Source organism: Callionymus lyra, chromosome 18 (assembly GCF_982586985.1).
Source record: "Callionymus lyra chromosome 18, fCalLyr1.hap1.1, whole genome shotgun sequence".
Classification (NCBI taxonomy): domain Eukaryota; kingdom Metazoa; phylum Chordata; class Actinopteri; order Syngnathiformes; family Callionymidae; genus Callionymus; species Callionymus lyra.
The window spans coordinates 2532106-2556953 of record NC_141835.1 but is presented as its reverse complement, the minus strand read 5'-3'; the positions used below and the strand labels follow the sequence as shown (position 1 = coordinate 2556953).

General features: G+C 40.8%; 1 protein-coding gene and 2 pseudogenes across 1 annotated transcript; all 3 read right to left on the bottom strand.

The window, feature by feature from the left end:
• Positions 1-9880: 9880 nt before the first annotated feature.
• Positions 9881-10372, bottom strand: LOC148060050 (calmodulin pseudogene; annotated as a pseudogene).
• A 2272-nt stretch (positions 10373-12644) lies between these two features.
• On the bottom strand, positions 12645-13088 carry LOC148060049 (uncharacterized; annotated as a pseudogene).
• An 8733-nt stretch (positions 13089-21821) lies between these two features.
• LOC148060048 (calmodulin-alpha-like) lies at positions 21822-23334 on the bottom strand. Its single transcript, XM_087779629.1, has 2 exons — positions 23235-23334; positions 21822-22180 (listed from the first exon to the last, which is right to left on the bottom strand). The coding sequence occupies exons 1-2, from the start codon at positions 23332-23334 to the stop codon at positions 21822-21824; spliced, it is 459 nt and encodes a 152-aa protein (XP_087635755.1).
• Positions 23335-24848: the final 1514 nt, after the last annotated feature.

Genomic DNA, 24848 nt, shown 5'->3' with positions numbered 1-24848 from the left:
GTCAGAGTCTGTTCGTCCTTCAGAAGGAAAGAAATGATAATAAACATGTTTAATATTATTTCATAAGAAATTAAAGTAATATCGTACAATTGTGATCAACTTGTATCAAATACTATATAAAGTTACCTGCACACAAGGATCCAATCAAAGCTGCCAGAAATAGAGACTGATATTTTCCCATCATGCTTCAGTTCGTGGAGAGAAGAGTTGACTTCTGTGCTACGACGGCTCTGGTACCAGAGTGAAGAACATCAGTGAAGAACATCAGTGAAGAACATCAGTGCCGTCAGAATATTGAAGGGTTTCATTTGGTTTTTCAAATATTGAAAGGTTGAAATAATTTCGATGATTTAATATTTGTTATATTTTAATTTAAATTATTCAATATGTGTTATGTTTTAATTTAAATTATTCAATATTTATTATATTTTAATTTCAATTATTCAATATTTGTTATGTTTTAATTGTTAAATGAAAAAGTCTACGAATAATTAATCATTAAATATAATTCATTTATTCAAAGAAAAATAACAAATTCTCAATTTCAAATTCATATAAATTAATGAATGTAATGATTAAAAAAAGCAGTAAAATCTTTAAAACCTTTAAATTAAACTAATGTCAACGTTTTAACATTTAATCATTTCATATCTTGATGCCATTGATTGATGTCCAACAGAACATACGTCTGCCAAGGAGCTCATTTCATAAGACTTTATAAAAGTGACTCCAGATTGAAGCAGAAGTTCAAGCAGAGTTCAGCAGCACTGAAGTGTGTCGTGAGGAATCATCAGGTTTGTCATATTTACCTGATTGTTCATCCAAGTGTCTCTAGAGAAAATCCCATCACTGTCCCCGACCCATGTTTCAGTTCTTGTTCTTCTAGATCTCAGTGCATTTGACACTGTTGACACCAAATCCTTCTGCAGAGGCTAGAAAACCATATAGACATACGTGGAACTAAACTGGTTTAAATCTTAACTTGATCAGAAGACACTATAAACTTTCACTCTTATGCTGATGACACCCAACTCTACTTGTCCATGAAGCAGATGAAAGAAATCAGCTACACAACTACAGTCCTGTATTACAGATATCAACAGCTACACAACTACAGTCCTGTATTACAGATATCAACAGCTACACAACTACAGTCCTGTATTACACATATCAACAGCTACACAACTACAGTCCTGTATTACAGATATCAACAGCTACACAACTACAGTCCTGTATTACACATATCAACAGCTACACAACTACAGTCCTGTATTACAGATATCAACAGCTACACAACTACAGTCCTGTATTACACATATCAACAGCTACACAACTACAGTCCTGTATTACAGATATCAACAGCTACACAACTACAGTCCTGTATTACACATATCAACAGCTACACAACTACAGCCCTGTATTACACATATCAACAGCTACACAACTACAGTCCTGTATTACACATATCAAGTCATGGATGACCAAAAACTTTCTCCTACTGAACTCGGAAAAAAACGAGGTTTTACTAGTTGATCAGCAACATCTCAGACAATCGTTACCTTATGATCTTTCCAGACTGGACTTGCTCCTGCTACCAGCACCACTGTAAAGAATCTGGGTGTCTGCTTTGACGAGGATTTATCATTTAACTCACACATAGTAAGTAAGTAAGTAAGTAAGTAATATTTATTTATATAGCGCTTTTCGAGACCAGGGTCACAAAGCGCTTAAACAATCAAAACAATACTCAAAAAAGTACATACTTTAAAGATCAAGATAATACTGAGAACAACACAGGAGTTCGAGAAATTCAAGGAAAAGCCTGAACAAATAGAAACGTCTTAAGATGTTTCTTAAAGGAGTCAGTAGATCATCAAGAGCAAAGAGAGAGAAGATCGTTCCAAAGCTTAGGAGCAACAGCATGAAAAGATTTCTCTCCTCTGGTCCTGAGCCGTGTGCGTGGAACCATAAGTAGATTCTGATCCACAGACCTCAGAGCCCGAGCTGGGGTGTAAGGCTGGATCAGATCAGTGTTGTAAGGAGGAGCCTGACCATGAATAGATCTGAAAGTAAGAACCAGAATTTTAAAGTTGATCCTGAAAGAAACTGGAAGCCAGTGAAGAATTTTAAGGATCGGAGAAATGTGAGTTCTTCTACTAGAGCGGGTTAGAATTCTGGCTGCAGAGTTTTGAATCAACTGCAGACGAGACAGCTCCTTCTTGTTAAGACATGAAAACAAACTGTTACAATAGTCCAGACGAGAAGAAACAAACGCATGGATTATAAGATCCAGATCATGTTCCGACAACATTTTCCTAAGTTTAGAGATTTTTCTCAGTTGAAGGAAACAGTTTCTGGTCAGTTTTCTTCAGTGTTGAACAAGAGACATGTCTTTATCAAATACAACACCCAGGTTTCTCAGGCTCAGTTTGACAGACTGACCTAAGTCAAAAGTTCAGTTTTGTCCACATTTAGCTGTAAAGTGTTTTCACTCATTGTTTGATTTCTAGCAAACAATTGACTAAGCTGTTCAGCCTCTGGGGCTCAGTTGGATCAAAAGAGCAGTAGAGCTGGATGTCATCAGCAAAAATGTGATAAGAAACATCTGGAAATCTCTGAATGATTTTACCGAGGGGAATCAAGTACAGCAAAAACAATAAAGGACCCAGAACAGAACCTTGAGGGACTCCACACAACAGATCTGCCGATTCAGACCTCATTTGATTGGCAGATACACTAAAACTGCGCCCAGAAAGGTAAGATGAGAACCATTCTAACACAGACCCAGACAGTCCCACTTCATCCCTCAGTCTTCTCAGCAGGATCTGGTGATCAACTGTGTCAAAGGCTGAGGACAGATCCAAGAGAACCAGAACAGTGAATTTACCAGAGTCAGCCGACATCTTGATGTCACTGGACACTTTCAATAAAGCTGTCTCCGTAGAGTGATGTTTACGGAAGCCAGACTGAAACTTCTCATGGATGTCGCTCTGATCCAGGAACAAAGACAGCTGCTCAGACACCACCTTCTCCAAGATCTTGGACAAGAAAGGGAGCTTAGAAATAGGCCTGAAATTACTGAGGTCAGTTGGGTCTAAGCCTGGTTTTTTGAGCAGAGGCTCCACAATGGCATGTTTAAATGCATTGGGAAAAACCCCTGTGGAAAGGGAGAGGTTCACCATATTGGTAACCCAGGGGCCAATTACATCAAATACTTTGATAAAAAGCCTACAAGGAAGGACGTCATCTGAGCAAGAGGAGGGTTTCATCTTGTTCACTAGTGCCGAAATATCACCCAAAGATACAGCAGTGAAGGAGGACCAAGAGGAGGAGAGGGGCTCAGAGACAGTAGGGGTTCCAAACAAAGGGGGACATATTTTCTCTTTGATCAATTTAATTTTGTCAATGAAAAATCTCAACAATGCATTGCTGTCAGCTTCACAGAAGACAGGTGTGATTTGAGGAGCAGGAGACACGAGAGAATTAATCGTGTCAAACAAAACTTTGGGGTTTTTCCTATTTGCTGCTACCAGTTTTCTGATGTAATCAGATCTAGCAGTTTCTACCATCTCATTGTAAGAAGACATCAGATCCCTGAGGTGAAGTCTGTGCACCTCAAGTTTGGTAGACTTCCAGAGACGCTCAGTCTTTCGACAAAGTCTCTTCAGACTCAGGAGATCTTCATTTGTCCAAGGGCACCGTTTTTTCTGAATTTTCAAGTTCGATTTAACAGGTGCCACTTGATCCAGTATTTCAACACAATGATCAGTGAAACAGTGAATCAAACTGTCCACGTCTGGGCAGTCATCAAAGGAAAGAGGGTCAAACATAGCAGAAAAACTGTCTGCAGTATCGGCTGAGATGACACGCCTCTGAGACCTAACTTTCAAAGGCTTAGGTTCAGGGATGAAGTCCAGGTTAAACAAGAGAATGATCACTCAGATGGACATCATGTACAGATACATTAGAAATGTTCAGGCCAAGAGTAAAAACTAAGTCTAAAATGTGGGCTTTTTGATGAGTGGGTTCAGAAACATGTTGCTCAAAATTAAAGGCTTCTGTTAAAGTTAAAAGTTCTTTAGCAGAACAAGATGTGACGTCATCAACATGAAGATTAAAGTCTCCAAGAATAAGGACAGATTCCATTTGAATAATGGAAGATAAGAAGTCACTAAAGTCTTTCAAGAACATCGCCACAGGACCAGGCGGACGGTAGATTGACACACAATAGAAAGGTCTTGTAGAACCAACCAAGATCATCTGAGATTCAAAAGATGTGAATTCCTGTGTCTGAATCACTTTGCAAGAAAAACTCTCCCTAAAAACAGTAGCAAGACCTCCCCCACGACCAGAGAGGCGAGGCTTCCCCAGGACAGCGCTCCCTACTGGACAGAGTTCGTTCAGATGAATAAACTCTTCCTCTCTCTGCCAAGTCTCAGAAAGACATAATAAATCCATATTAACTCTTGTGAAAAGATCATTAAGAATAAAGGATTTATTAGTAATGGAGTGAACATTAAGAAGTCCCACATTCAGCACCGATGACGTCACTGACGACGCCGCGTCACTGACAGGCGCGCAGAGCATAAAACAAATCTCACGGACTGCTTACTTCCACCTTCGTAACTTTTCAAAAATCAGGCACTTCCTTCCTTTAGATGCTGAGAAGCTCATCTTTTGTAACCTCCAGGCTGGACTATTGTAACTCTCTTCTGTCAGGATGTTCTAAAAAGTCTCTCAGAATCTTCAGCTCATTCATCTGCAGCTCGTGTCCTGACTAAGACTAAGACTTAACTGTTTATCTTTAGCTGCTATAACTAACTTAACTGTTTATCTTAGCTGCTATAACTAACTTAACTGTTTATCTTAGCTGCTATAACTAACTTAACTGTTTATCTTAGCTGCTATAACTAACTTAACTGTTTATCTTTAGCTGCTATAACTAACTTAACTTTTTATCTTTAGCTGCTATAACTAACTTAACTGTTTATCTTAGCTGCTATAACTAACTTAACTGTTTATCTTTAGCTGCTATAACTAACTTAACTGTTTATCTTAGCTGCTATAACTAACTTAACTGTTTATCTTAGCTGCTATAACTAACTTAACTGTTTATCTTAGCTGCTATAACTAACTTAACTGTTTATCTTTAGCTGCTATAACTAACAAAACTGTTTATCTTAGCTGCTATAACTAACTTAACTGTTTATCTTAGCTGCTATAACTAACTTAACTGTTTATCTTAGCTGCTATAACTAACTTAACTGTTTATCTTTAGCTGCTATAACTAACTTAACTGTTTATCTTAGCTGCTATAACTAACTTTACTGTTTATCTTAGCTGCTATAACTAACTTAACTGTTTATCTTAGCTTCTATAACTAACTTAACTGTTTATCTTAGCTGCTATAACTAACTTAACTGTTTATCTTACCTGCTATAACTAACTTAACTGTTTATCTTTATCTGCTATAACTAACTTAACTTTTTATCTTTAGCTGCTATAACTAACTTAACTGTTTATCTTTAGCTGCTATAACTAACTTAACTGTTTATCTTAGCTGCTATAACTAACTTAACTGTTTATCTTAGCTGCTATAACTAACTTAACTGTTTATCTTAGCTGCTATAACTAACTTAACTGTTTATCTTTAGCTGCTATAACTAACTTAACTGTTTATCTTTAGCTGCTATAACTAACTTAACTGTTTATCTTAGCTGCTATAACTAACTTAACTGTTTATCTTTAGCTGCTAAAGGCTGAGAATGCTGGAGAGTTTTAGACACCAGCTCTGTTTATCCTTCTTTTCTGCATTACATTCATCACCTGTTTAAACACCTTTTTATTTCTCTCAGGAGCTCCAGGACCTCCAGAGCTGCTGCTGATCCAGGATCTTCACCACGTCATCAGATCCAGAGTTCTCTCCAGCACCTCCATGGACTCTCCTACACTCTCCTCTTTTCTCTCACTATATCCTCCCTCACTCCTCTCCTTATCCATCTGTCTACCCCCCCATCCTTCCTCCCAGCCGGTCAAAGCAGGAGGCCGTTAACAATGAGTCTGGTTCTGCTCCAGGTTTCTTCTAAAAGGAAGTTTTTCCTCGCCATAGCTCACTGCACAGTGTTTTGTTTCTTGTTTAATTGATCTGTTTTTCCTTAATCAACTATAGTCGAGATGATCATGACGAGATTAAAGGCGCCAACGAGGACGGCTGCCTCTCCAGTAGCTCCGCAGCAATTTCTATAATTTTCTGTTTTTTATTCATTTTTTTACTGTAATTTTTTAAATGGATACTTCTGAACATGGGAGAATCTTCTTGTTTACTCAAGAGAGGATCTACTGTCGCTGAAGTCAATGGCACGGGCTGGAGATCGCTACGAGATCCCGATTGAACTTCAGCACCGGTACAGAGGCTGTCGGGCAGGGAAGCGGCTAAATGCTAAGCTAACGGACAATCAGAGACGTCACAGACCAACGATCACGATGAACGTCAATTCACTGACGAATAAGATGGACGAGCTGTCTGCCCTCAACAACCAGCGGATCTACAGAGAGAGCAGCTTGTTGATCTTCACGGAGACGTGGCTCACTCACTGACTCCGGACTCACTCGTGGACCTGCCTGGTTTCAGCTCCGTCAGAGCGGACAGAGACTCAGACGCTTGTGGGAAGCGCAGAGGAGGAGGTCTGATCATGTACGTGAAGAAACGCTGGTGTAGTCCGGGACACGTTACTGTGAAGAAAGTCTCGTGTTGTCAAGATTTAGAACTGTTGGCTGTCAGCATGCGTCCATATTATCTACCGCGTGAGTTCAGTCACGTGATCGCGCTGTGTGTCTACATTCCTCCGAGCGCTGCGGCTGCATCTGCCTGTGAGAAGATCCACACAATGACAGCTCGACTTCAGAATCAACATCCTGACGCGTTTATCATCATCTCTGGAGACTTTAATCATGCCAACCTGGACTCTACTCTGCCTACTTTCCATCAGGCTGTGGATTGTCCCACCAGGAATAACAGGACAATTGACCTTCTTTATTCCAACTTGAAGGACGCCTACAGAGCCAAACCTCTTCCTCCACTTGGAAGGTCCGATCACAACCTGGTCCACCTTCAGTCACAGTACATTCCTCTGGTGCAGAGACAGACTGTGACCACTAAGACAATCAGAAAGTGGACACCAGCTGTGGAGGACGCCATCAGAGACTGCTTTGAAACAACAGACTGGGATGTGCTGCTGAGGTCTCATGGTGAGGACATCGAGGGACAGACACACTGTCTAACGGATTATTTAAATTTCTGCTTGGACGTTGTCGCCCCTACTAAGACTGTCCGCTGTTACCCTAATAATAAACCGTGGGTAACAAAGGAGGTCAAGGATGTCCTTAACAGGAAGAAAGTGGCATTCAGGAGCAGGGACAGGGATGCCATGAGATCAGCTCAGCAGGAGGTGAAGCGATGCTTGAGGGAGGCAAAGGACACCTACAGGAGGAGGTTGGAGGAGAAGCTGAGCCGAGAAGAAATAAGAGAGTCTGGGATGATGTTAAAACCATCACTGGACACAAGACCAAGGCCTCTCTGACTGCAGTGGACACGGTGGAGGAGGCAAATGGACTGAACAACTTTTTCAACAGGTTTGAGCAGGTCACCTCACCCTCACTGCTGCCCGCCTCAGGACCTGCCCCACCTTCTTGTGCCCCCCTCAGCTCCACATAACCACGTCCCAGCTTCACCTCACTCCAGGTACAGGATGTACTTCGGAGGATTCGTCCAGGGAAGGCTGCTGGTCCTGATAAGGTGTCTGCTCGACTGCTAAAGACCTGCTGAACTAGCTGAGCCACTCCAGCATGTCTTCAACCTCAGTCTACAGCTGGGGAAAGTACCAACTCTGTGGAAGACTTCCTGTATCGTTCCAGTCCCTAAAAAGATCCGATCGAGTGTGCTGAACGATTACAGACCGGTGGCACTGACTTCGCAGCTGATGAAGACACTGGAGCGGCTGGTCCTCAAACATCTCAGGCCACAAGTCCAGCACGCGCAAGACCCCCTGCAGTTTGCCTACCAGCCAGCAGTTGGTGTGGAAGATGCCATCCTTCACCTCCTGCATCGGACCTACTCCCACTTGGATAAAGGAAGCGGTTCAGTGAGAATCCTGTTCCTGGACTTTTCTAGTGCCTTCAACACTATCCAACCCACTCTGCTGCAGGACAAACTGACTAAGATGCATGTGGACCCTGGTCTGGTCTCCTGGATTACGGACTATCTTACTGATCGACCACAGTATGTCAGGCTGAAGGACATCAAGTCTGACACTGTGGTGTGCAGTACAGGAGCACCTCAGGGGACAGTACTGGCCTCTCTCCTCTTCACCATCTACACTTCAGACTTCTGCTACAACTCAGAGCTGAGTCTCGTCCAGAAGTATGCTGACGACACTGACATATTTGGATGCATCAGGGACAACAGCGAAGACGAGTATGGGAGTCTGATACGTGACTTTGTGGACTGGAGTGAGAGGAACCACTTGCAGCTGAAAACCTCAAAGACCAAGGAGCTGGTCTTGGACTTCGGGAGGTCCAGGACAAAGCCACGTCCAGTGTCCATCAGAGGCGACGAGGTGGAGATAGTGGACAACTATAAGTACCTCGGTGTGTGGATGGACAGTAAACTGGTCCTGCAACACAGACCATGTATATAAGAAGGTTCAGAGTAGACTGTACTTTCTGAGGAGGCTTCGATCATTTAACATCTGCAAGAAGCTGCTCTGCATGTTCTACCAGTCTGTGGTGGCCAGTGTTCTATGCTGTGGTGTGTTGGGGTGGAAATGTGTCCAAGAGGAGGTCAACAGGTCAACAGGTTGGACAGGTTGATCAGGAGGGCTGGCTCTGTGGTTGAAGCTGGACTCACTGGTGACAGTTGCTGAGAGGAGATCATTGAACAAACTACTGTCCATCATGGATGATGACAGTCATCCTCTGAACACTGTCATCAGTGAGCAGAGAAGCAGATGAAGCACGAATGCTCCTACCAGGTGCAAAACAAATAGACTCAGGGACTCATTCATTCCTCGGGCTATTAAATTGTACAATTCTGAGTTGGGGGGCAGGAGTGGAGTGAGAGTATCTGGATGTTCCATGTTAGTCTTTGTATCCTTTGTCTTTGTTGTTTTTCTTTGTCTTTATCTTTAGACTTAGATTGTTTCATCTTGTTCTTTCTCTTTATGTTCTTCTTCTTATTTTATTTTTTATGTATTATTTTTTATTGTTTATGAAAAATTGCTGGCTACTGGAAAAAACAATTTCCCGAAGGAGACCTCCTGAGGGATCAATAAAGTTTTACCTTACCTTACCTTACCTTAGTCTTACTTCAACTGTATAGTGTCTTGAGATAACTTACTACACACAACATAACATACTACAAGCAAGTAATTAGTTCATTGTAGCATCTGATCAATGTTCCTGAACTACATGTTCTTATGTGTGAACTGGACCAACTGGTTCTGGTGTTCTGGACTAAAATAAAAGGTCCAATATCTTCAATGCGATGATCATTTATTTGAAGGAAAAAATGAAATACTTTCCAAATAACAGTTACAATAACCAAGAAGAAAAGAATGAAAGTTGTCACAGAAACAAACACATGTGTGTCTCCTTCACAAACACCTGACGCTCAAATACCTGCTCCCGTCTCTGACTGCGCCACCCAGTGGACAAATAAAGAAACTGAATTGAATCAACATAGAATCACTTTATTATGATGATGTTTCTGTGTTTTTATTCTTCCTGTCTGGACAGAAGGATATTTGATTTCAATGTTCAATATTTTTGATACAGAAAGAGAAAAACACAAGATTTTTTTTTTCTAAAAGGTAATTAAAACTTCTTTCATTCTTTCTTCTAAGAGGAGACAGGACTGGGCGACCAAGCTTTACTTTGAAGTCATCATTTTTGTAAACTCTTCATAGTTGACTTGTTTGTCTCCATCAATATCTGCTTCTCTGATCATCATCTCCACCTCCTCGTCTGTTATTTTCACCCCCATGTTCAAAAGGAAGTAATGCAGCTCATCTGCGCTGATGTATCCGTCTGCATTCCTGTCAAATCCCCTCATTGCCTCAAATATTTCATCTTTTTTGTCCGTTTCCATTTTTCTCTCCATCATCGTCAGAAACTCTGTGAAGTTGATGGTTCCATCACCGCCGGCGTCAACGTCGTTGATCATGTCTTGCAGCTCAGCCTCTGTGGGGTTCTGACCCAGTGACCTGATGACGGAACCAAGTTCTTCGTTGGTGATGATGTCGTCGCCATCCTTGTCAAACAAGGAGAAAGTGTCCTTGAACTCTGTAATCTGTTCCTCTGTTAGTTGCTGAGTCATGTCAGAGTCTGTTCGTCCTTCAGAAGGAAAGAAATGATAATAAACATGTTGTTGATTATTTACGACATCGTGTTGATATTCATTATCACTTGTTGTTGTTACTTTACTGACTTCTTTATTTGCACATTTGAAAACAAACTTCATGTCCTCTTTCACTACATCCATAAACCTTCTCTTTGGTCTTCCTCTAGACCTCTTGCCTGGCACTTCCAACCCCAGCATCCTTCTACCAATATACTCTCTATCCCTCCTCTGTACATGACCATCTCATTCTGGCCTCTGTGACCTTCTCTCCAACACATCTCACATGTTCCTCTGATTGACTCATTCCTGATCCATCTCCGTCACTCCCAGAGAGAACCTCAACATCTTCATCTCTGTTACCTCCAGCCCTGCTTCCTCTTCATCACTGTCTCTAGACCATAGATCATGGCTGGTCCCACCACTGTCTTGTAGATCTTTCCTTTCATTCTGGCTGATACTCTTTTATCAAACATGTCTCCTGACACTTTCTTCTTCCCGTTACACCAGCTTTAACATGTTTCTTCACCTCTTTACAACAATCTCCACTGCTCTGGACTGTTGACCCTAAATACTTCAAATCCTCCTTCTTCATCTCCCTGTAGCCTCATGGTTCCTCCTGGGTTCTTCTCACTCACTCACATATATTCTGTCTTGCTGTGACTAACCTTCATTCCTCTCCTTTCTAGAGAATATCTCCACCTCTCCAGCCTCTCCTCCACCTGCTCTCACCACAGATCACGATGCCATCTGCAAACATCATAGTCCATGGAGATTCCTGTCTAACCTCATCTGTCTGTCTGTCCATCACCACGGCAAGCAAGAAGGGACTCAGAGCCCTGATGTAGTCCCACCTCCACCTTGATCTTCTCTGTCACACCTGCAGCAAACCTCTTTCTACTCATGCATCGATTCAAGTTTCTTTAGAATCATTTTACAGTTTTGATGTTTTATTTTTCTGTTATCATTTATTTAATCCAAAGAAATTCAACTAATATTTTACAATTGTGATCAACTTGTATCAAATACTATATAAAGTTACCTGCACACAAGGATCCAATCAAAGCTGCCAGAAATAGAGACTGATATTTTCCCATCATGCTTCAGTTCGTGGAGAGAAGAGTTGACTTCTGTGCTGCGACGGCTCTGGTACCAGAGTGAAGAACATCAGTGAAGAACATCAGTGAAGAACATCAGTGAAGAACATCAGTGAAGAACATCAGTGAAGAACATCAGTGAAGAACATCAGTGAAGAACATCAGTGAAGAACATCAGTGAAGAACATCAGTGAAGAACATCAGTGAAGAACATCAGTGCCGTCAGAATATTGAAGGGTTTCATTTGTTCTTCAAATATTGAAAGGTTGAAAAAATGTCAATGATTCTAATATTTATTTTATTTTAATTTCAATTATTCAATATTAGTTATATTTTAATTTCAATTATTCAACATGTTTCTTGTACCTCTTGGTACGTGTGGATCCTGCCTTCAATGTTGACGACTAACAACACCGGCGGGAAACGTCAACATCCAACGATGAAGATCAACCCTCTGGTGTGAAACGTCAAACTCCAGCCGAGACGACGAATCGTTGGTTTCCTTGAACGACTACAGTGGTTCCATCAAGCAAGTGATGACTTCACGATCTTTAAACCTGATTCTTGATTCACTTTTCTACAGTTGCCTTTTGTGCTTCTATCTTTTTCATCGACTCAATGTGATCAACATCTTCCGCTGCGTCCTCGTGGCGTTCGTAACAGCACACCATTGTTTGTTAGCCACATGCTAAGCACAACATTACAGACCTGCTGTCTGTCGTCACACGCATGAACCGTCTGTTAAAGTGAACCTTTCAAGAGACAGATGGAAAGAATCCCATCAATGATCCCGACACATGTTTGCAGAGAGAGACTAATGCGCTGCTCACAGAGGCTTCATTGGGCTGTTTTGAATTAAACCTTTTTCTTATTCACACCTTTTGATGAGTTTGTAAAAAGCTAGGATGGTTTTTAGCCACAAACCTTCAAATGAAGCGTCAAATCCCAGGCCTTTGGTTTCATGATCAACGAGAAGCCAAAGAAACTTCTCTCTCTGAGAAAGTTGAGCAGTAATGATAACCAGGGATGGTTCGTTCTGGACTAAAAGAAAAGGTCAGACATCTTCAATGCGATGATCATTTATTTGAAGAAAAAAACAACTTCTTTCATTCTTTCTTCTAAGAGGAGACAGGACTGGGCGACCAAGCCTCACTTCACATCATCATCTTTACATACTCCTCAGAGTTGACTAGTTTGTCTCCATCAGCATCTGCTTCTCCGATCATTATCAGCTGCACCTCCTCACGTGTTACTTGAACCCCTTCACTCAAAACGATCTGAAGCAACTCATCTGCGTTGAGGTATCCGTCCATATTATGGTCAATTATTCGGAATTCCTCAAGGAATTTTTTTTTTTTTTCTGTTTCCATTTTTCTCTCCATCATAGTCAGAAACTCTGTGAAGTTGATGGTTCCTTCACCGCCGGCGTCAACGTCGTTGATCATGTCTTGCAGCTCAGCCTCTGTGGGGTTCTGACCCAGTGACCTGATGACGGAACCAAGTTCTTCGTTGGTGATGATGTCGTCGCCATCCTTGTCAAAAAAGGAGAAAGTGTCCTTGAACTCTGTGATCTGTTCCTCTGTTAGTTGCTGAGTCATGTCAGAGTCTGTTCGTCCTTCAGAAGGAAAGAAATGATAATAAACATGTTGTTGATTATTTCATAAGAAATTAAACTAATATCGTACAATTGTGATCAACTTGTATCAAATACTATATAAAGTTACCTGCACACAAGGATCCAATCAAAGCTGCCAGAAATAGAGACTGATATTTTCCCATCATGCTTCAGTTCGTGGAGAGAAGAGTTGACTTCTGTGCTGCGACGGCTCTGGTACCAGAGTGAAGAACATCAGTGAAGAACATCAGTGAAGAACATCAGTGAAGAACATCAGTGCCGTCAGAATATTGAAGGGTTTCATTTGGTTTTTCAAATATTGAAAGGTTGAAATAATTTCGATGATTTAATATTTGTTATATTTTAATTTCAATTATTCAATATGTGTTATGTTTTAATTTAAATTATTCAATATTTATTATATTTTAATTTCAATTATTCAATATTTGTTATGTTTTAATTGTTAAATGAAAAAGTCTACGAATAATTAATCATTAAATATAATTCATTTATTCAAAGAAAAATAACAAATTCTCAATTTCAACATATAAATTAATGAATGTAATGATTAAAAAAAGCAATAAAATCTTTAAAACATTTAAATTAAACTAATGTCAACGTTTTAACATTTAATCTTTTCATATCTTGATGCCATTGATTGATGTCCAACAGAACATACGTCTGCCAAGGAGCTCATTTCATAAGACTTTATAAAAGTGACTCCAGATTGAAGCAGAAGTTCAAGCAGAGTTCAGCAGCACTGAAGTGTGTCGTGAGGAATCATCAGGTTTGTCATATTTACCTGATTGTTCATCCAAGTGTCTCTAGAGAAAATCCCATCACTGTCCCCGACCCATGTTTCAGTTCTTGTTCTTCTAGATCTCAGTGCATTTGACACTGTTGACACCAAATCCTTCTACAGAGGCTAGAAAACCATATAGACATACGTGGAACTAAACTGGTTTAAATCTTAACTTGATCAGAAGACACTCTATAAACTTTCACTCTTATGCTGATGACACCCAACTCTACTTGTTAATGAAGCAGATGAAAGAAATCAGCTACACAACTACACTCTTGTATTACAGATATCAACAGCTACACAACTACAGTCCTGTATTACAGATATCAACAGCTACACAACTACAGTCCTGTATTACAGATATCAACAGCTACACAACTACAGTCCTATATTACAGATATATCAACAGCTACACAACTACAGTCCTGTATTACAGATATCAACAGCTACACAACTACAGTCCTGTATTACAGATATCAACAGCTACACAACTACAGTCCTGTATTACAGATATCAACAGCTACACAACTACAGTCCTATATTACAGATATATCAACAGCTACACAACTACAGTCCTGTATTACAGATATCAACAGCTACACAACTACAGTCCTATATTACAGATATATCAACAGCTACACAACTACAGTCCTGTATTACAGATATCAACAGCTACACAACTACAGTCCTATATTACAGATATATCAACAGCTACACAACTACAGTCCTGTATTACAGATATCAACAGCTACACAACTACAGTCCTGTATTACAGATATCAACAGCTACACAACTACAGTCCTGTATTACAGATATCAACAGCTACACAACTACAGTCCTATATTACAGATATATCAACAGCTACACAACTACAGTCCTGTATTACAGATATCAACAGCTACACAACTACAGTCCTATATTACAGATATATCAACAGCTACACAACTACAGTCCTGTATTACAGATATCAACAGCTACACAACTACAGTCCTGTATTACAGATATCAACAGCTACACAACTACAGTCCTGTATTACAGATATCAACAGCTACACAACTACACTCCTGTATTACAGATATCAACAGCTACACAACTACACTCCTGTATTACACATATCAACAGCTACACAACTACACTCCTGTATTACAGATATCAACAGCTACACAACTACAGTCCTGTATTACATATATCAACAGCTACACAACTACACTCCTGTATTACAGATATCAACAGCTACACAACTACAGTCCTGTATTACAGATATCAACAGCTACACAACTACAGTCCTGTATTACAGATATCAACAGCTACACAACTACACTCCTATATTACAGATATCAACAGCTACACAACTACAGTCCTGTATTACACATATCAAGTCATGGATGACCAAAACTTTCTCCTACTGAACTTGGAAAAAAATGAGGTTTTACTAGTTGATCAGCAACATCTCAGACAATCGTTACCTTATGATCTTTCCAGACTGGACTTGCTCCTGCTACCAGCACCACTGTAAAGAATCTGGGTATCTGCTTTGACGAGGATTTATCATTTAACTCACACATAAAACTAATCTCACGGACTGCTTACTTCCACCTTCGTAACTTGATGCTGAGAAGCTCATCCATGCTTTTGTAACCTCCAGGCTGGACTATTGTAACTCTCTTCTGTCAGGATGTTCTAAAAAGTCTCTCAGAATCTTCAGCTCATTCATCTGCAGCTCGTGTCCTGACTAAGACTAAGAGGCGCGAACACACCTGTACTGTCTTCCTAACATTGGCTTCCTGTAGAATTTAGATACAATTTAAAATCCTTCTCCTAACCTATAAAGCCTTACATGGACTAGCACCAACATACATTAAAGATTTAATCCAAACTTATCAACCCTCAAAGGACCTTACGATCCTTAAACTCTGATCTATTAGTTATACCACAAATCTCTAAATGTAGATTTGGAGCCAGGGTCTTCAGTTTTCAAGCCCCTCTGCTGTGGAACCAACTACCGGCTTCAGTCCGGAGGGCAGACACCCTCTCTATGTTTAAAAACATTCTTAAAACCTTACTTTTCGATAAAGCCTATAATTAACTGTTTATCTTTAGCTGCTATTACTAACAAAACTGTTTATCTTAGCTGCTATAACTAACTTAACTGTTTATCTCAGCTGCTATAACTAACTTAACTGTTTATCTTAGCTGCTATAACTAACTTAACTGTTTATCTTAGCTGCTATAACTAACTTAACTGTTTATCTTAGCTGCTATAACTAACTTAACTGTTTATCTTAGCTTCTATAACTAACTTAACTGTTTATCTTAGCTGCTATAACTAACTTAACTGTTTATCTTACCTGCTATAACTAACTTAACTGTTTATCTTTATCTGCTATAACTAACTTAACTTTTTATCTTTAGCTGCTATAACTAACTTAACTGTTTATCTTTAGCTGCTATAACTAACTTAACTGTTTATCTTTAGCTGCTATAACTAACAAAACTGTTTATCTTAGCTGCTATAACTAACTTAACTGTTTATCTTTAGCTGCTATAACTAACAAAACTGTTTATCTTAGCTGCTATAACTAACTTAACTGTTTTTCTTTAGCTGCTATAACTAACTTAACTATTTATCTTTAGCTGCATTAACTAACTTAACTGTTTATCTTTAGCTGCTATAACTAACAAAACGGTTTATCTTAGCTGCTATAACTAACTTAACTGTTTATCTTAGCTGCTATAACTAACTTAACTGTTTATCTTAGCTGCTATAACTAACTTAACTGTTTATCTTTAGCTGCTATAACTAACAAAACTGTTTATCTTAGCTGCTATAACTAACTTAACTGTTTATCTTAGCTGCTATAACTAACTTAACTGTTTATCTTAGCTGCTATAACTAACTTAACTGTTTATCTTAGCTGCTATAACTAACTTAACTGTTTATCTTAGCTTCTATAACTAACGTAACTGTTTATCTTAGCTGCTATAACTAACTTAACTGTTTATCTTACCTGCTATAACTAACTTAACTGTTTATCTTTATCTGCTATAACTAACTTAACTCTTTATCTTTAGCTGCTATAACTAACTTAACTGTTTATCTTTAGCTGCTATAACTAACTTAACTGTTTATCTTTAGCTGCTATAACTAACAAAACTGTTTATCTTAGCTGCTATAACTAACTTAACTGTTTATCTTAGCTGCTATAACTAACTTAACTGTTTATCTTTAGCTGCTATAACTAACAAAACTGTTTATCTTAGCTGCTATAACTAACTTAACTGTTTATCTTAGCTGCTATAACTAACTTAACTGTTTATCTTAGCTGCTATAACTAACTTAACTGTTTATCTCAGCTGCTATAACTAACTTAACTGTTTATCTTAGCTGCTATAACTAACTTAACTGTTTATCTTAGCTGCTATAACTAACTTAACTGTTTATCTTAGCTGCTATAACTAACTTTACTGTTTATCTTAGCTGCTATAACTAACTTAACTGTTTATCTTAGCTGCTATAACTAACTTAACTGTTTATCTTTAGCTGCTATAACTAACTTAACTGTTTATCTTAGCTGCTATAACTAACTTAACTGTTTATCTTAGCTGCTATAACTAACTTAACTGTTTATCTTAGCTGCTATAACTAACTTAACTGTTTATCTTAGCTGCTATAACTAACTTAACTGTTTATCTTAGCTGCTATAACTAACTTAACTGTTTATCTTAGCTGCTATAACTAACTTAACTGTTTATCTTAGCTGCTATAGGCTGAGAATGCTGGAGAGTTTTAGACAGCAGCTCTGTATATCCTTCTTTTCTTCATTACATTCATCACCTGTTTAAACACCTTTTTATTTCTCTCAGGAGCTCCAGGGCCTCCAGAGCTGCTGCTGATCCAGGATCTTCACCACGTCATCAGATCCAGAGTTCTCTCCAGCACCTCCATGGACTCTCCTACACTCTCCTCTTTTCTCTCACTATATCCTCCCTCACTCCTCTCCTTATCCATCTGTCTACCCCCCCATCCTTCCTCCCAGCCGGTCAAAGCAGGAGGCCATTAACAATGAGTCTGGTTCTGCTCCAGGTTTCTTCTAAAAGGAAGTTTTTCCTCGCCATAGCTCACTGCACAGTGTTTCACTTCTTGTTTAATTGATCTGTTTTTCCTTAATCAACTATAGTCGAGATGATCATGACGAGATTAAAGGCGCCAACGAGGACGGCTGCCTCTCTAGTAGCTCCGCAGCAATTTCTATAATTTTCTGTTTTTTATTAATTTTTTTACAGTAATGTTTTAAATGGATACTTCTGAACATGGGGAGAATCGTCCTGTTTACTCAAGAGAGGATCTACTATCGCTGAAGTCAATGGCACGGGCTGGAGATCTCCACGAGATCCCGATTGAACTTCAGCGCCGGTACAGAGGCTGTCGGGCAGGGAAGCGGCTTAATGCTAAGCTAACGGACAATCAGAGACGTCACAGACCAACGATCACGATGAACGTCAATTCACTGACGAATAAGATGGACGAGCTGTCTGCCCTCAACAACCAGCGGATCTACAGAGAGAGCAGCTTGTTGATCTTCACGGAGACGTGGCTCACTCACTGACTCCGGACTCACTCGTGGACCTGCCTGGTTTCAGCACCATCAGAGCGGACAGAGACTCAGACGCGTGTGGGAAGCGCAGAGGAGGAGGTCTGATCATGTACGTGAAGAAACGCTGGTGTAGTCCGGGACACGTTACTGTGAAGAAAGTCTCGTGTTGTCAAGATTTAGAACTGTTGGCTGTCAGCATGCGTCCATATTATCTACCGCGTGAGTTCAGTCACGTGATCGCGCTGTGTGTCTACATTCCTCCGAGCGCTGCGGCTGCATCTGCCTGTGAGAAGATCCACACAATGACAGCTCGACTTCAGAATCAACATCCTGACGCGTTTATCATCATCTCTGGAGACTTTAATCATGCCAACCTGGACTCTACTCTGCCTACTTTCCATCAGGCTGTGGATTGTCCCACCAGGAATAACAGGACAATTGACCTTCTTTATTCCAACTTGAAGGACGCCTACAGAGCCAAACCTCTTCCTCAACTTGGAAGGTCCGATCATAACCTGGTCCACCTTCAGTCACAGTACATTCCTCTGGTGCAGAGACAGACTGTGACCACTAAGACAATCAGAAAGTGGACACCAGCTGTGGAGGACGCCATCAGAGACTGCTTTGAAACAACAGACTGGGATGTGCTGCTGAGGTCTCATGGTGAGGACATCGAGGGTCAGACACACTGTCTAACGGATTATTTTAATTTCTGCTTGGACGTTGTCGCCCCTACTAAGACTGTCCGCTGTTACCCTAATAATAAACCGTGGGTAACAAAGGAGGTCAAGGATGTCCTTAACAGGAAGAAAGTGGCATTCAGGAGCAGGGACAGGGACGCCATGAGGTCAGCTCAGCAGGAGGTGAAGCGATGCTTGAGGGAGGCAAAGGACACCTACAGGAGGAGGTTGGAGGAGAAGCTGAGCCGAGAAGAAATAAGAGAGTCTGGGATGGTGTTAAAACCATCACTGGACACAAGACCAAGGCCTCTCTGACTGCAGTGGACACGGTGGAGGAGGCAAATGGACTGAACAACTTTTTCAACAGGTTTGAGCAGGTCACCTCACCCTCACTGCTGTCCGCCTCAGGACCTGCCCCACCTTCTTGTGCCCCCCTCAGCTCCACACAACCACTTCCCAGCTTCACCTCACTCCAGGTACAGGATGTACTTCGGAGGATTCGTCCAGGGAAGGCTGCTGGTCCTGATAAGGTGTCTGCTCGACTGCTAAAGACCTGCTGAACTAGCTGAGCCACTCCAGCATGTCTTCAACCTCAGTCTACGGCTGGGGAAAGTACCAACTCTGTGGAAGACTTCCTGTATCGTTCCAGTCCCTAAAAAGATCCGACCGAGTGTGCTGAACGATTACAGACCGGTGGCACTGACTTCGCAGCTGATGAAGACACTGGAGCGGCTGGTCCTCAAACATCTCAGGCCACAAGTCCAGCACGCGCAAGACCCCCTGCAGTTTGCCTACCAGCCAGCAGTTGGTGTGGAAGATGCCATCCTTCACCTCCTGCATCTGACCTACTCCCACTTGGATAAAGGAAGCGGTTCAGTGAGAATCCTGTTCCTGGAGTTTTCTAGTGCCTTCAACACTATCCAACCCACTCTGCTGCAGGACAAACTGACTAAGATGCATGTGGACCCTGGTCTGGTCTCCTGGATTACGGACTATCTTACTGATCGACCACAGTATGTCAGGCTGAAGGACATCAAGTCTGACACTGTGGTGTGCAGTACAGGAGCACCTCAGGGGACAGTACTGGCCCCTCTCCTCTTCACCATCTACACTTCAGACTTCTGCTACAACTCAGAGCTGAGTCTCGTCCAGAAGTATGCTGACGACACTGCCATTGTTGGATGCATCAGGGACAACAGCGAAGATGAGTACAGGAGTCTGATAAGTGACTTTGTGGACTGGAGTGAGAGGGACCACTTGCAGCTGAACACCTCAAAGACCAAGGAGCTGGTCTTGGACTTCGGGAGGTCCAGGACAAAGCCACGTCCAGTGTCCATCAGAGGCGACGAGGTGGAGATAGTGGACAACTATAAGTACCTCGGTGTGTGGATGGACAGTAAACTGGTCCTGCAACACAGACCATGTATATAAGAAGGTTCAGAGTAGACTGTACTTTCTGAGGAGGCTTCGATCATTTAACATCTGCAAGAAGCTCCTCTGCATGTTCTACCAGTCTGTGGTGGCCAGTGTTCTATGCTGTGGTGTGTTGGGGTGGAAATGTGTCCAAGAGGAGGTCAACAGGTCAACAGGTTGATCAGGAGGGCTGGTTCTGTGGTTGAAGCTGGACTCACTGGTGACAGTTGCTGAGAGGAGATCATTGAACAAACTACTGTCCATCATGATGATGACAGTCATCCTCTGAACACTGTCATCGGTGAGCAGAGAAGCAGATGAAGCACGAATGCTCCTCCCAGGTGCAAAACAAATAGACTCAGGGACTCATTCATTCCTCGGGCTATTAAATTGTACAATTGTGAGTTCGGGGGCAGGAGTGGAGTGAAAGTATCTGGATGTTCTGTTCCATGTTAGTCTTTGTATCCTTTGTCTTTGTTGTTTTTCTTTGTCTTTATCTTTTGACTTAGATTGTGTCATCTTGTTCTTTCTCTTTATGTTCTTCTTCTTATTTTATTTTTTATGTATTATTTTTTATTGTTTATGAAAAATTGCTGGCTACTGGAAAAAACAATTTCCCGAAGGAGACCTCCTGAAGGATCAATAAAGTTTTACCTTACCTTACCTTAACTTAGTCTTACTTCAACTGTATAGTGTCTTGAGATAACTTACTACACACAAGTAATTAGTTCATTGTAGCGTCTGATCAATGTTCCTGAACTACATGTTCTTATGTGTGAACTGGACCAACTGGTTCTGGTGTTCTGGACTAAAATGAAAGGTCCAATATCTTCAATGCGATGATCATTTATTTGAAGGAAAAAAGGAAATACTTTCCAAATAACAGTCACAATAACCAAGAAGAAAAGAATGAAAGTTGTCACAGAAACAAACACATGTGTGTCTCCTTCACAAACACCTGACGCTCAAATACCTGCTCCCGTCTCTGACTGCGCCACCCAGTGGACAAATAAAGAAACTGAATTGAATCAACATAGAATCACTTAATTATGATGATGTTTCTGTGTGTTTTTATTCTTCCTGTGTGGACAGAAGGATATTACATTTTAATTTTCAATCATTTTTATCCAGAAACAGAAAAAAACACCATATTTTATTTTCTAAAAGGTAATTAAAACTTATTTCATTCTTTCTTCTAAGAGGAGACAGGACTGGGCGACCAAGCTTTACTTTACAAGCAACATCTTTCTAAACTCTTCATAGTTGATCTGTTCGTCTCCATCAACATCTGCTTCTCTGATGATCATCATCTCCACCTCCTCACGTGTTACTACAACACCCGCGCTCATCATATAGTGACGCAGTTCATCTGTGCTGAGGTTTCCGTCCATATTGTTGTCAGATAATCGGAATACAATAAAGATTTCACCCTTTTTCTCTGTTTCCATTTTTCTCTCCATCATCGTCAGAAACTTTGTGAAGTTGATGGTTCCATCACCGCCGGCCTCAACGTCGTTGATCATGTCTTGCAGCTCAGCCTCTGTGGGGTTCTGACCCAGTGACCTGATGACGGAACCAGACCCGGCTGCAGAAAAACATTTAAGGGGGGCATTACATTTAGTCAGGGGGGCAAACTTTTCAACCTAAAAACGTATTGACTTCAGACTGAACGACGGCTCTGGGTCGACTCGCTCAGTACAGAGAAATAATTCTCCCATTACTAAAAAGTGACGGTTGATCCCAAAATCTAAAAAAAACGAACAACAAAGTTTAGTTCTGTGTCCATGTATTAAACTGAAGCATCACAGCTTCACTTCTACTTAAAACATAAGCACTGAAGTCAACCTGAACACTGGATTGAACAAATTCATGTCATCTGTTTGATACTTGATGAAGCCCAGATGCTGAGAAATATGTTTTTTTAAAGGTCACCAAATGACCATCATGACAATATATTTAGTCTTTTCTACAGGAGCCTTGTTTTTAAAAGGTACAATAAAAACACTGAACTGAGCCGAAGTCCAAGGTCTTGGTGAGTTCAAGTGAAGCTTTAGCTGCAGCGACTCTCAGTTTGAAGGTTCACTCCAGGGTTCAGGTTGACTTCAGTGTGTGTTCAGTAGACATGGATGAAGCTGCTTCCTGCTCTCCTTGTTACTTTTTCTTGTCAGCGTATCACTGATGTTCAAACTGAAAACCAAAACCAATGACTGTATAAGCAACTGTAACCATTAATGTCAAATGATAACAATAACTGTAGTGGAACCTAATGACCACTTGGGTGCGCTGTTCTCTTGACATTGATGGATGTAAGTAAGTAAGTAAGTAATATTTATTTATATAGCGCTTTTCGAGACCAGGTGTGTTGACAGATCGAAGAAGATCATAAACATATTTTCAATCCCTGCTGTTGTTGTTGTTGTTTGTTCTCACATGGAAATAACTACAGAGTTGAGCCACAACATTGTACATTTACATCACCTGTAACAGGTGTAACAGCGCTTTGGCTTCGTTCGACAGAGCAGAGGGTTGAACTCTTATGGAAATAAAACTACCTTCTTCCAGCCTCGGCTGCCACGGCTGACTCTGGGGGCGAGGATGGCCCCTGAATAACCGCCTATGCCGCCGGGTCTGGACGGAACCAAGTTCTTCGTTGGTGATGATGTCGTCGCCATCCTTGTCAAACAAGGAGAAAGTGTCCTTGAACTCTGTGATCTGTTCCTCTGTTAGTTGCTGAGTCATGTCAGAGTCTGTTCGTCCTTCAGAAGGAAAGAAATGATAATAAACATGTTTAATATTATTTCATAAGAAATTAAACTAAATTGTGATCAACTTGTATCAAATACTATATAAAGTTACCTGCACACAAGGATCCAATCAAAGCTGCCAGAAATAGAAAGTGATATTTTCCCATCATGCTTCAGTTCGTGGAGAGAAGAGTTGACTTCTGTGCTGCGACGGCTCTGGTACCAGAGTGAAGAACATCAGTGAAGAACATCAGTGAAGAACATCAGTGAAGAACATCAGTGCCGTCAGAATATTGAAGGGTTTCATTTGTTCTTCAAATATTGAAAGGTTGAAATAATTTAAATGATTCTAATATTTGTTATATTTTATTTTGAATTATTCAATATTTGTTATATTTTATTTTGAATTATTAAATATTTGTTATATTTTAATTTCAATTATTCAATATTTGTTGGATTTTAATATCAATTATTCAATATTTGTCGGATTTTAATTTCAATATTTTAAATATTTTCATTTCAATTATTCAATATATTGCAATTCGTAGCGTTTTAAATTCAATATTATAGTGCGCGCAGTTATACATGTCAACGTCCATATGTATAAAGAATGAAGAGATTATGAAAATGCGTGAACTTTTCAAAGGTTTGAAGGTGATTTTCAGTTTTCTTTTTGTTCAACTTCCTCTCAAGAGGTTTCAAACAAGATGGTCTCTGTTAATAAAGTATTGTGTGTTAATGTATATCAAATATAAACATTTAAACTCCTTTACAACAGTGTGATGTCAACAAATATTTATAAACCGTCATCTCCTCCAAGGACCATCACCTTACCCTGGTTCAGGGACTTTGTGAATCCAAATGATCCAGGAGTTTGCTCCGGTGGATCAGAGGGTCGCCTCCCTACGGCTTCGGCTGAACGGAGGTTTAACTCTGACTGTTGTTTGTGCACCAAACAGTAGTTTGGAGTATCCGGCCTTCTTGCGGGTCTTTAGAGGTGTACAGGGCCACACCTGGAGACTCCATTGTCCTCCTGGGAGACTTCAGTGATGGAGAAACTGGGAGAGGCGTGATTGCGAAGATCTTAACCCAAACGGTCGTTTGTTGTTGGACTTCTGTGCTTGTCATGGCTTGTCCGTCACAAACACCATGTTGGAACACAGGGAGGCACATTAGTGTACTTGGTACCAGAGCTCACTAAGCCGCAGGTCAATGACCGATTTTGTAATCGTATCATTTAACTTGAGGCGGTATGTTCTGGACGCCCGGCTGAAGAGAGGAGCAGAACTGTCAACTGATCACCACCTGGTGGTGAGCTGGCTCAGATGGCAGGGGAAGCCTCTGGACCGACCAGGTGAACCCAAACGTGTAGTGCAGGTGAACTTGGAACGTCTGGAGAATGAAGCTGACGGAGGAGTTTTCAGCTCACACATCCGAGAAGCTTTTACCGACATCCCTGTGGAGGTCGGGGACATAGAACATGAGTGGTCGATGTTCAAAGGTCTGAAG